General features: G+C 42.1%; 1 protein-coding gene across 3 annotated transcripts in view; it reads left to right on the plus strand.

The window, feature by feature from the left end:
- The window catches only part of LOC120835445 (protein diaphanous homolog 3), a 123,826-nt gene that overhangs the window by 23,258 nt on the left and 88,133 nt on the right, over positions 1 to 12,435 (plus strand). For all 3 annotated transcript variants that reach the window (XM_078085244.1, XM_040204411.2, XM_078085245.1), the window contains 9 exons: positions 1,793 to 1,929; positions 2,428 to 2,533; positions 5,008 to 5,118; positions 5,597 to 5,715; positions 5,932 to 6,048; positions 9,228 to 9,346; positions 9,435 to 9,499; positions 10,278 to 10,382; positions 11,815 to 12,132. In XM_078085244.1, the coding sequence (XP_077941370.1) occupies positions 1,793 to 1,929; positions 2,428 to 2,533; positions 5,008 to 5,118; positions 5,597 to 5,715; positions 5,932 to 6,048; positions 9,228 to 9,346; positions 9,435 to 9,499; positions 10,278 to 10,382; positions 11,815 to 12,132 (1,197 nt within the window). The remainder of the gene's footprint in view (positions 1 to 1,792; positions 1,930 to 2,427; positions 2,534 to 5,007; positions 5,119 to 5,596; positions 5,716 to 5,931; positions 6,049 to 9,227; positions 9,347 to 9,434; positions 9,500 to 10,277; positions 10,383 to 11,814; positions 12,133 to 12,435) is intronic.

Raw genomic sequence — 12,435 nt, forward strand, 5'->3', positions numbered from 1 at the left:
GATCTACATTGTATTACAGCGAATACGGCAGGAAAACCTTTCAAAGCTAAGTTTATTATTATTTAGTTACCATTTCTTCATGCACTTTGCTTAAGTTAAGCAACAGAATAAATAAAGCAATAAAGCGGTATCATCATATAATGGAGTGCTTCCACCAAAGGTCAGTGGACATGTGCTTAAAATATGTTCCACTGTAGTATCTTTATTTCACAAAGCTTCCGCTGTATCCTCCTCGTATTCCGTTAGTCCACAGTTACTCTGAGAAGAAAAAGAAAAAAAGATTCTTGCCACATGGCGCTAAAACCCAAAGGAGACGGATGTACAGGCGCCTTGGCACAAAGTGTGCTGTAAGGTCTCGTGTAATCCTGCGTCTCAACAGGCGCCAGACGCCAGCATTTACCCGTAGGCCTCTGTCAGCCCAGACCTTTCCCTGGCTAGAGAGGCATCTTGGGATGGGATGTACCCACAATGCCAAGAAGACAGGTGTTCTCTGCCAGCTGTCAGTGAAAACGCTTTTTTTTTTCCTTCCTGCATCAAGTCGTACAGTTGCATATTTTCTGTGGTCTGTCATCAGTGCTGTAATGTCTCGCTAAAAGTGGCCACCCTGTGGTGAAAGTGCCCTTTGAACCACCAAACAGCCACAAGAAAACCAATTATTTCATATGGATTAGTATACAAGTCAGAATAGTTTTTTTGCATTTACACAGTTTCTCTTCTATTTACGCTTTGAGCTGCAAGTAAACCGTGGTATGGAGAAGATCTACCAGGTTTTACAAAGTATAACAAAACCATTCTAAAGAGATAAAGCGGGTGCGTCAGGCGTGTATTGAGAGTGTGTGTATAGACGATCCCTCTCCGGCTGTGTCGACTTTATTTTAGCGCCGAAAGAGGGCTGTCGCACTTTATCTTTGGTTTTTGTTTCTGGAAATTCAGCCATCACTGGCTTTTTTCTGTAAAAAACCCCGCTAAACACTGTTTAATTACTCTGCTCTCGAGCCATCTGGATTTTGAGCAATTTAATGTATGACGCAAAGATAAAGATAAGTGAATACGTCGTGACGGACAGAACTAAAAAGTGATGAGAAAATAGTAATGTATCTAACAAAGTAAGCAAACATTTTAACTCCTTGAATAGTGCTGACTTGTTGAGCTCATTGCCTGTTTGTTGTGGGCTTCACACGTTTGAAAAAGCAAACAGACCGTTGGATTCGAGTGGCCGGTAATGCCCGGTGTCAGTTCCAGGTCAACAGAAGCCCTTTGTAATTGTTTTTTAAAGGAGAGAAGGAAATAAAACACCTTTTTGATGGATTACTAAAAGAACGGCCCAATTATTTGCAAAGTAAAGAGGAAGTTAAGGGTAACACATTATTTGTCCTGGACATTTTAATGAAATGGAAACATCTCATGTTTATTAAGCACAAGCAATGGCTCTATGTGCTCGTTGTTCAGCAGGAATTACTGCTCTGACATCCTACTGGTGTTTTGACCTTCCTTTTTTCTTATTCTCATATGGTAAAATTCACAAAAGCACTACTACAATCAATAAGGTAAATGATTACCCTGCCATTTAATCACATTTCCTTCTGAATGGCATTCATTCAAGATGGAACTATACTTTTGCCAAACGTTTGATCATTCAAACTAAAATCCGAGTGAAGATTAATAAATAGAAATGAATTAATCTGGTCATTTTGCCTTTTCTGTTTCACAGAACATTGGGTTCTTGTTGTTGCAAATGGGGAGAAGCGCAGCGTATCTGGGTAATGACGTTCTGTGTTTGTGTTTCCTGCAGTATGGCCTGGATCGAATCCTGGGAGAGGAGAAAAGTCTTGCGTTACTGGCGAGAGCCATCGATCCCTCACAGTCTGCCATGATGACCGACGTGGTGAAGCTGCTCTCAGCCATCTGCATTGTGGGCGAAGAGAACACGTATGCTGCGCCTTCACTCATTCTGTCCACATGTCCATGTCTTTTGTTGTCTTGAAAGCCGATATCTTTCGATTTGCCGATGGCTGGGCTAGGGGTCGATAACTGCGCTTCATTTATTTGTCATTGTCAATTGAAACCCCAAAAGGCTTTGCAGGGCCGACGATGTGGGGGGTGAAGCACAAAGCGGCCAACAATATGCAGAAACTAAGCTGACATTGTGTTTGACTTACATATATGGAATAAGGGAATCATTGCCACTGTCACTCACAAAACTGCTTTCCGTATATACTATTGTGTATTCACGAGATATTACCACAGTCTGCTGCAAGTATTTGAATAGGAGTAAATTTAATCATTAAAATGGATTCATTATTGATCACAATGTTTATCACGACCCTACTGTAGGCACAGAGCTCAGGGTCAAAGTCCCCCTTTTAAATGAATGTACGTCTTCCTCCCCCTCAATTGTGCGCTCGTGCAATTCATGTTTTCATTTAGTCTGGAAAAGGTCCTTGAAGCAATCACCGCAGCAGGGGAGTGGCGAGCCTCGGAGAGGTTCAGTCCCATTGTCCAGGGACTACGAGATCGCTCAGTTCAATTACAAGTAAGTGCACAGATACATGCGCTGCACAGGTTTTGACACATAGTCGTTTCGCTCAGACTTCTTCAATATGAAATGCGGAATGGCTAAAATGAATTTTGTTATTTTAATACATGTGCTCAAGGGTCTCTCTGATAAAAGTCTCCTCCGTCCAAAACGTTTATTTATATATTGTCTAAAATCTGTCATGACCCACTTTGGAAGAAAAAAAATGTTCATACCCCGCCGCCCCTAAAGAATGCCACATGTTAAATTTAGATTGAAAAATAATTGTGGTGACTCCATCTATGCTTTTTTGAATAATGGAAAAAAAAAACTAAACCAGATTGCTCCATTAGAAAAAAACAATAAAATGTTCCCATCTTGTTGGAACAATCAAATGAAGTTCTCTCTGTGCAATTATATTTGGCAGATATATAATCTAAAAAGATATAAAAGTTTATTGTGGCTGTAATTAACCTGTTTGGCACTGAACATCTTTTCTGGATAGTAATACAGTTTAAATAGTTAAAATATTTGGAAATAAATTACAATGCATATAACAACAATACCGTGTAACTTGTGCTTAACAAAACAACAGTGGTGCAGATATGTAGAGCCATCTCATACTGATAAAACATGTCTTATCAGTGTGAGATGGCTGCAATGAGGCTGCTTTCCACAGCAAATCCTTTCTGGGCAGTGTTGCAGACTCCATTCATTCCCCATGCGCCCCACCTGTAATACCACCGCGACCCACTAAAGGGTCCCTCCTCACAGTTTGAGAAACACTGCTCTAATCAATGCATAAAGAAGCTTCAACTTTGTTCATCTGCTACTATATTGTAACTATTCCCCTCTTAATCAACTTTATGGTTTGAAATTTCTTTACCGTAGTTCAATAAATCCTCCCATGCACTCCCTTTACATGCCAGCTGTTTCTCAATGGACATAATTGTTCAGACGCATCGTCTCCCAGCTGATGAATACACAAAGATATTGTACATGAGCCGCTTATAAAGGAGGGCGGCATCCGTTCATGTCATAATACTGTAATTCATAATAAAAGTTTGTTGTCTGCTTTTTTAATTGGTAGCTGAGGGATGTGAAGTGACTTACTATTCATCCAATACCACACACACACACACACACCAGATGAACTAAAAGACCAACACAACCATTTGCTCCTTTTGGATGTTTCGTGTACTTCTGCAATGACCAGGGTTGAACTTGAATAACTGCAGATACTTTCTTTGCACCCTGTGGCAAATCTCTACAACGCTTGCTTTCACTTTGCTGTAACTACTGTTGACAGGTTCAAAACTGCAGGGACACGCCAAGAGGGTGGAGGAAAATAGCCAGCAAGGAATTGACTATTTGTTATTACTTTCCACTTCCAAATATGCGGTGCAGTCTCCTTTTCACGTCACATGCATTATCAAAGCATAGATACTGTCATCCTGACCGTGATACTGTGTGGCCAAAGGCCCCCGGTCCTACTGGACCACATCCACACAGTCTCCACTGGCTCAGCGAAAGCATTCCTTTACACAATAAGTGGAAACGGACCGTTAAAACCGTTGTCATGACTGAAAACGCCGGTTTGAATGATGGAAATGTAACACGAGCTAGGATCAAATTACAGACTTCAAATGCTCTTGTGCCGTCTCATTCATATGGTTTTACCCTCGGAAAGTGATGGAAAGCCCCGCAGTCCTTCTTGTCTCCACTTTGTCTCGTGTTATTGATTTAAGTGTTTCCAGCAAGTGACATCTCTCTGCGTATTGATTTGACTTTGAATGAGTATGTGTAGGCTGAAACCAAAAGGACATTTAAATCATTCTTACTATCTCTAGATATAATAATGGCAACTGCACCCCCAGCGACATGTCAAAAAAAGGCTTTTGGGAATCTTTGTCAAGCTGCCTATCGCTATAATAATCTCTATTGTATTTTAAAGGGCTGCTAATAACTTAGCTTGAGTTCCATGACAAAAAAAACAGCTTGCCATCAAATATTCAAAGAACCTGAAAACATCTGAATAGCCCTGCTCGGCGCCAGCATAGCCATACCCTCTTTTCACACTTCAGTGGATTGCTTGACTGATCAATAATTGATTTTTCTGTCTGCGTTCGCCCGGAAGAGTCACAGGATGCGGCGGCCCTTGAGCAGTAAACCAAATTCATAGAGAAGTGAAGAAACGCTTCCAAAAGCGGCAGTTTGCCCTTAAATTGACTGTTGGTTAGTTTTGTGTGTATGGGTCTGCAGTTGTTGCATTAATATTAAAATACCCCCCCCCCCCTCCACTGGTTGGTGACTGGAGAAAATAGACATGCATTAGTTATGGTCCTCTGCTTCCAAGGGACATAACTCATTTAGAATGCATGCTGGCATGTTTTTCATCAACTTCTGCAAGAAGAAGTCCGTCATCTCTTTCTCTGCCCCCCCCCCCCCCTTCCTCCTCTCACTGTCTTTGTTCTGTGTCCTTCATGCTGCAGGTGGCATGCATGCAGCTCATCAATGCACTGGTAACATCCCCTGATGAGCTGGACTTCAGGCTGCACATCAGAAATGAATTTATGCGCTGTGGCCTGAAAGAAATATTGCCGGTAACCACACACACACTCAAAATAAACCTGCCCTCACCTTGTATTAATATTTAAATGAGTTGTCCACCTCAGTGGAATATTGTAGATTTGTTCCAGCAAATAATTGATGAAACACAGCGGAGGGTTTGCACGTCCTCTGCCTGTGCCAGTGCCCACAATCCAATAAAGTTTCTAGTGCCGTGGCTAATCATCTTCCTACTGGCTTTTATCCCAGCTACCTAACATATTTATCTGTTGTAAACATTGTTGCAGGAGCTGCCAAGAAGACAAATAAATTAAAGCGAGGAGCTGGTCCCCACACATGTAGATCATAATCAGTAATAGTGTTATGAACTCCTTGTCCTCACTTAAGCTTGATGCCTCCCTTTTGGTGGCAATGTCAGAGTCTCAAACTTTTCTCCTTGCTGTATTTATAATCTTTATTAATCTGGTTTCCCTTCTTTGGGGGGGGGGGGTTTCTACCGTAATCCATCCACAGCAATTGATGACCATCAGGAATGAGGCCCTTGACATTCAGTTAAAGGTGTTCGAGGAGCACAAAGAGGAGGACATGCTGGAGTTCTCTCACAGGCTGGAGGACATCAAGAGCGAGTTTGAATATCCTTGCCAATATTACAAACAGAAATGAATAACGCTAACTTCTAATTCAGTATCTGTGTCATGTCAATGTGGCTAATACATGAAACCTTCAAGCATTCAGCTAAGGTCAATTTTTCCTTTAAAAAAAAAAACTAATATCAGTAATTTCTTCTTTTTTTTCTATGCGAAAGTGAGGCTGTTTATATTTTCTTAAAAGTCCTTGACTCTCTGCACTGATGTGGGGGATGTGTTCAGTATTGTGCAGAGCATGGTGAAGGACAGCAGCGCGGAGCCCTATTTCCTCTCCATACTGCAGCACCTGATGCTTATACGCAATGACTACTTGGTCAGGTAAAAGTCCGCAGCACACACATTACTCACCAGACATTTCTCATCTACAGCGTGTTAAATCATGCGTTGTCTTTCGCTGACTTTTCATCGTCAGACCGTAAATCACCCCTCAGTCTCTCCAGATTTGGGCTGGCTTTCTTTTTTTTTTAATCCCCTGCTATTTATTAGCTCTGTTATTTTCTTCACGCTCCGCTCTGAATTATACAGTAATGTAACAGTGTGTTAATATTCATGACTGACGTGTTTTAGTTTAGTTTTATCTCATCTTATCCCAGTGCACACACGGGCAAAGGTGTGTGTGTGTGTGTGTGCGCGTGTGTGTGTGTGAGAGAGTGAGCAGCTTTTGAACACCGGTAACTATGATGTACACTGGTGAAGAGCTTATGTTTGGTTTTCACGCCTTAAAGCACACTCAATGACGTGGGCTAACAAAGAGTCTCTTTCATCTCCAGTCACTCTGCAACAGCTATGGCTCCCGAGTATTAATGGTACCATTCAAAGGGTTATTTTATGGCGGTTCTCTCACAGCATGGTGCAAGTTGAACCTCGGCTTGATCAAAAGATGGAGCTCTAATCTGAAGAATATGTAATGCATCCCCTGCAGCATTTCACCGAGGCAAAATCACCACCTGAGCTGTCCAGCGCGCCGCTCCAGCCTTTTTTTTCCATCGGACATTATTACGAAATGTTAATATTGGTGTTACGACTGCCACCATGGCCGCCGTCTATTTAGTGAGCATTAATAACAGCATCAGAATATTTCCATACACATACAATTTTAGTTAGTTAATAACAAGATGGCAAATCTAGACTACACACCCAGTATTTGCAGGTTCAGGATGTCGTCGGTTTAGGTAACGTTAGCTTCCCTTGCTGTTCTATAATGGGTTTGTGGCCGTTTATGTTCATCTATATTCAAAATCGTTACAGCGATTTAGGACGTCAAAAACATCTCACTTTTTCCCCCCCAACATGAATCTGAACTCGCTTGTCCAAGTATTTAATCTTGGCATTTTCGTACGGTTCTATTTCTATAGGAAAATAATAAAAGTAAAAAGTATTTTTTCACAAATGCCAGATTTTTTTCTTTTGCACGAGGTTACCAATAGCCTTAGTTATGTAGATACAACATACATGCATTTACAACAACATCCTTTTACATATTGGAATAATTGGGACTATGGTTTGAAAAACTTTAGTTATTAGATTTTCTTCACAAGCACGTGGTTACTTTTAATGCCATGGATTATGGAATATCTTCACCCTCGTCCTCATACAATGTTGCAGGCAAGTTTTTTTTTTTTTTTTTTTTTTTTTGACACTACATTTAAAAAGCTTTCCTCCAGCAGCGCTGCACCCTTGATATAATTGATTTTCAACATGGACATATAAGACTCTGTACCTCGCGTGATCCTTTTAATGCACTGCCGCTTTCCTGACTGACTTGGCGTAGTGATCTTTAGCGATTTCATTATTTTCATCTTTGATGTTAAGCATATATAAAGTCCTCTTTGTAGCAACGGCTCTCAAAGTCTCTTATTAATGAAAGGAACACTGGCAGTTTCACTAACAACATGCCTTATTCCATTTGATTTCTAGTAGTTTCATCTTCGTTCAGAAAATAATTCCTTCAGTTCACCTGCTGAATTATAGACGTGGTATTCATACTGTCAGATCCAGTCTAATGCTTTAGGAGGCGAGGGAAGGAAGCCTCCCTGATTGTCGATGTTTGTGAGTCTCAAAGCATGAGTTAATGATCTGGCGTTGAATAGATTTGAACACACTGCGACATTTTTTGGAAGATAATGAGCCGATCAAAAAGATATTTCCCCTTTTAACTTGCAATGAAGCACTTTGGATGCCACATTCTTAGGTCTCCTCTCACCTATTGTGCCCTGCCCTTCGTTATTCTGTTATCATTGCCTTCGACAGTCATTTGAAACAATTGACCCGCAAATGCTCAGCGCCTGGTAATTGGTGTGTGTGTGTGTATTCCCCATTGTTCAATACCATGAAAACACGTCTTTGTACTCTACTGTGGGTGGAAGTACGAATAGAAGTTTTAGTCATTTTAAAAGACCCTTAACTTTTGTGTTACAGTGCTGAGAATCAATACAGTTCGCCTTTTGCATTTACCAATGGAAGTTTGTATTCAGGAAAACCACAGAGAAGAAACATCAACCATAAATGTTTGAAACCTCTTATTTATTAATGGAATAAATCCTGTATCTCTGATTCCAGGAAACACGTTCTCTGTTCTCCCGTCCTGTGTTGAGCCTCCCTCATGTTTTCTTCCTTTGCAATCTATGATCCTTCCCTTGTCGTCGTCGTTGTTGTGTGGGGGCCTTTGTTGTTAGAGTTTTTCATAACTCTGGAAGGACCTGGGGCCTCATTTATAAACGTTGCGTACGCACAAAAGAAGGCGTACGCCGCTCTCTACGCAATAATTGGTATTTATAAAACGCAAACTTGACGGAGAAATGTGGGGTCCTTCACGCAAGCCCGGACCCACAAAAACGGGTGAAATGAGAACCGTCGGCAAATGCAAGAAACGCGCAAACGTCTGTGAAAGTGTGTAAAACTAGACTGTTGTAAATGCCAATACCGCCTCTCATAAATAACACGAACACCCGTTTGATCGATCTGCAGCGTAAAACAAACAGAAATACAAATGAACACATTTTCAAAAAGAAAAGTGAAATATGTCTTACAACATGTAAAAAATATTTACATGTTATGCAATTCGTCCTCAAAACACAGCCGTTGCTTGTCAGATGCAATCAAATGGAATAAAATGCCATGATGCCATCACAATGCGTAATGACGCGAAAAGGCTGTTCTTGCGCTCTTAGAAGATTTGGCAAATGGAAGTATTCGCGCTGTAATGCAGCGCACCATCGGCCTGTTTAGGGGCAGATGGCGCTTTCTCGACTGCACTGAAGGGAGGTTATTGTTTACTCCTGAAAAGGTGTGCAAAATCGTGCCTCAGTTATCTTTACCAACTCTGATATCTAATATGCACTGGCTGTAGAAGTTCTTGGAATGTGCCACATTTCCTCTGCAGCCCTCGTTCTCCTCAGGCCTCAATCTGTCCAGATTAAAGCTCTTCACACGTCAGATTAATAGAATGACTCCGTCTTTTCCTGCTGTCCTCTTGTCTCACCCGTCCCGACTCTCAGGCCCCAGTACTTTAAGATCATTGAGGAGTGTGTGTCTCAAATTGTGCTTCACCGTAGCGGCACTGACCCGGACTTCGGTTACCGCAAGCGCCTCGATGTGGACTTCAGCCACCTCTTGGGCAAGTCTCACACCCCTGGCAGTACATGCACATCACCGGGATTTCCATGAAACAAAAATGATTTTTATTCTGCTTTTTTTGCTTTCAGAGGTGTGTATAGATAAAGCTCGAGCAGATGAATATGAACAAAGAGCTTCAGAGCTGGCACAGAAGGCAAGTATTGACTAAAAAGCATCCCTCTGCAAATCCACTACATCGGGCCAAAACGCAGCCCACTAGGGCATTCATTCTAATTTGTTCCATAAAAGAATATCTTTTTAGATTAAAAAAAACAAAACCATTACCACCGGGGAAAACATGGCTCCGACCATTCCTGGGGGCTTGTGTTAGTAAATAATAATGAGAGATTATAGAAGTAGCTCGAGAGCCAAACATTCTGCACATTTGCAGTGAACACTTAGCGGAAAATGGCTTTGAAATGCTCTTTGATTCTTTCCCTACCAAAAAAAACAAGAAAATTGTTCATTTGAAACAGCATTACTGGATATGAGATAGTAATCAGATTGATCACTTTACAATTGTACAATCAACAAAACCAAACAGTTTCCAAACGGTAAATAAAAGCCTATTTGTTGCCATTTACAACAAATACGCTTTCTCAGTTGGAAAACAGTGAGGCATCAGATCTTATTCTTCCTTTATCTCTTTAGATATTGTCTTTGTGTCCTACAGGCAGAGTTACCATATTATGGTTCATATTTTGTTGTAAATGTATCTCACTGCAACGCAAAAACAGTATTTAAAACAGGCGCGCACACACACACTTGTGTGAGGTCGAACAGGAAACGAATAAAAAATAAAATATGTTATAACTAAAAAAATATATAAAATAAATATTGATTCTATCAAACAGTTGCTTCCATGAATTCCTTGTTTCATTTATTATCATCCTGTACTTGTTTGTCACTTGGACACGTGTTTGTCTCTCCAGTCGGAAGAGGAGTTTCTGAGTAGACAGCAGGCACAAGCTCAGCTGGTGAAGTGTGATGAACAAATCGCTGAACTCCAAGCCGAGCTGCAGGCCTTCAGGTCCCAGGTAACTCACCTGCGCCATTTCCACTGTCCCCTCGGCTCCACTGAGCTCCTTCTTTCGCCGGGTAGAAGATGTGCGAAGAAAGCCACTGGATCAAATTACTCCAACAACCCCATTTAAATTTGGCATATTGCAAATGTAACTTCCTAGTGAGATGCTCGTTATTTTGGGCTGTCGTTTCTATCCGCTGGAGCCTGCAGTTGGGGTTGACACGGAGGCTCCACTGACTAGCTGACACTAAGTCTAATGAGAACGTTGACCAGTCCCTGCGCATTTTCTGAATTCTCTGATCTCTATCCCATGAGAAGAAATTGTTCTAAAAGCAATTTATTCTGACAACCCTCTTCAACATCACTACTCTCCCCCTCCCCTCCCACACTCTCAACCCCCCCAACCCTCCACCTCCCAACCCTCCACACAGTGGCTTCCATGCATTGGCACTGCAAGATAACTCCACGCTCAGAGAGGAGGGGAGAATTTATTTTTTGAGCAAACAAAGAATACTCTAGCACATTCATACACACACACTCACACACACCTTGTGTCCTGGGTTTTGTCCCTCTGCGTCAGTCTAACTCAACGACACACACGCTCGTGGGCTTCTTAAATCAGCGAGCGGGTTCTTCCCTCTAGAGGCTACTCTCCCCCTCCCCTCCCACACTCTCAACCCCCCCAACCCTCCACCTCCCAACCCTCCACACAGTGGCTTCCATGCATTGGCACTGCAGGCCCAGTGCTGACCTTTACTGTGCGTCTTTAATCTAAAACCGCTGCATGGATCAATAAGCCATTTGCTCTGTATGATACAATTTATGGAACTTTGTAGCCTCAGTTATAACATTTTGATTTTTTTAGCTTCACAAAAAAAAATGGGTGGGGGGGGGAACTAATCATTGTGGGAAAGTTCTGGACAGAATCTTGATTGTTTTTTAACATTTTCCCTCTTCATGACGGTTGAGGGACCACACCTCAGTTATCCTGAGCACAGGGGTATTAAAGAGGAAAGCATATTGCGCTTCACACTTGACAAATGCTGCGTTTAGTCTGCAGCATTTTCACTTTCAGAAATCGTTTTCTTTTTCTTTTTTTTGCGCTATTGGAATTCCCCATTTATTTTATTTATCCAGGAAAGGTTTGTTTAGCACTGCTAAACCCGATCAACTGTCTGAAAAGCTGAATTGTCTTTATATTCTGAATTAAGGCTTTGAAGACTATTAAATCAACAATTAACTTTATTTCAGCAACAAGTATCATCACTATTGCAACACGAAGACTCAGTTATGTGTTTTCCATTCTCTCTACACAGACAATCTTTTCAGTATAATAATCGTGGATTGAGAACTGAGATGTGGTGATTATAGTATTTAAGTGCTTAGCTCCAGGGGAACTCAATAGTGCCTGTTTGTTTTGTTACATGGGCATTATTTCTCTGCAGTTTGGGTCTGTGCCGGTGGTTCTGTCCTCGACCCATGTTGGACAAGCATCGCCGTCCTCCAAGCTGCCGCCCGGGCCTCCTTCTCCCGCACCAGGCACGCCTGCTCACCCTCCGCCGCCTCCTCCGCCTCCCTTACCTGGTTGTCCCGCCCCACCTCCCCCACCCGGAGGGCCTCCTCCCTTTGGTGCTCCCCCTCCACCACCTCTGGGGCTTGGAGGTTTTCTAGGCTCCCCCACTCAACACGCGCTGCCTTATGGCCTCAGGCCGAAGAAGGATTTCAAGCCTGAGACCGCCATGAAGCGGCTCAACTGGTCCAAGGTAAAGAAAAAACGAAGTTTTCCCTTTGTGCTGGACTATGGGTGACTAAAAGTTTGGGGAAAATTTAGGCCAGATACTTATAGTGGCGGTTTTCTTTGCTCCTTCTTCCTCTGCTCCTGATGTTCACTGGCAGAACCTGAACAGTACAGATGTTTTTCTAAAACTAAACAACAACTCCCTAACACTGTGCCAAGCAAGTAATAATGATTGAAGAAAACAGCTGATCAGGCGCTGTTGTCAGAGCAGCCTTAGTGGTACCTGCACAGATGTTTTTCTGTGCAGAGCAATATTGGTTCACACCAC

Source organism: Gasterosteus aculeatus, chromosome 12 (assembly GCF_964276395.1).
Source record: "Gasterosteus aculeatus chromosome 12, fGasAcu3.hap1.1, whole genome shotgun sequence".
NCBI classification, from domain to species: Eukaryota; Metazoa; Chordata; class Actinopteri; order Perciformes; family Gasterosteidae; genus Gasterosteus; species Gasterosteus aculeatus.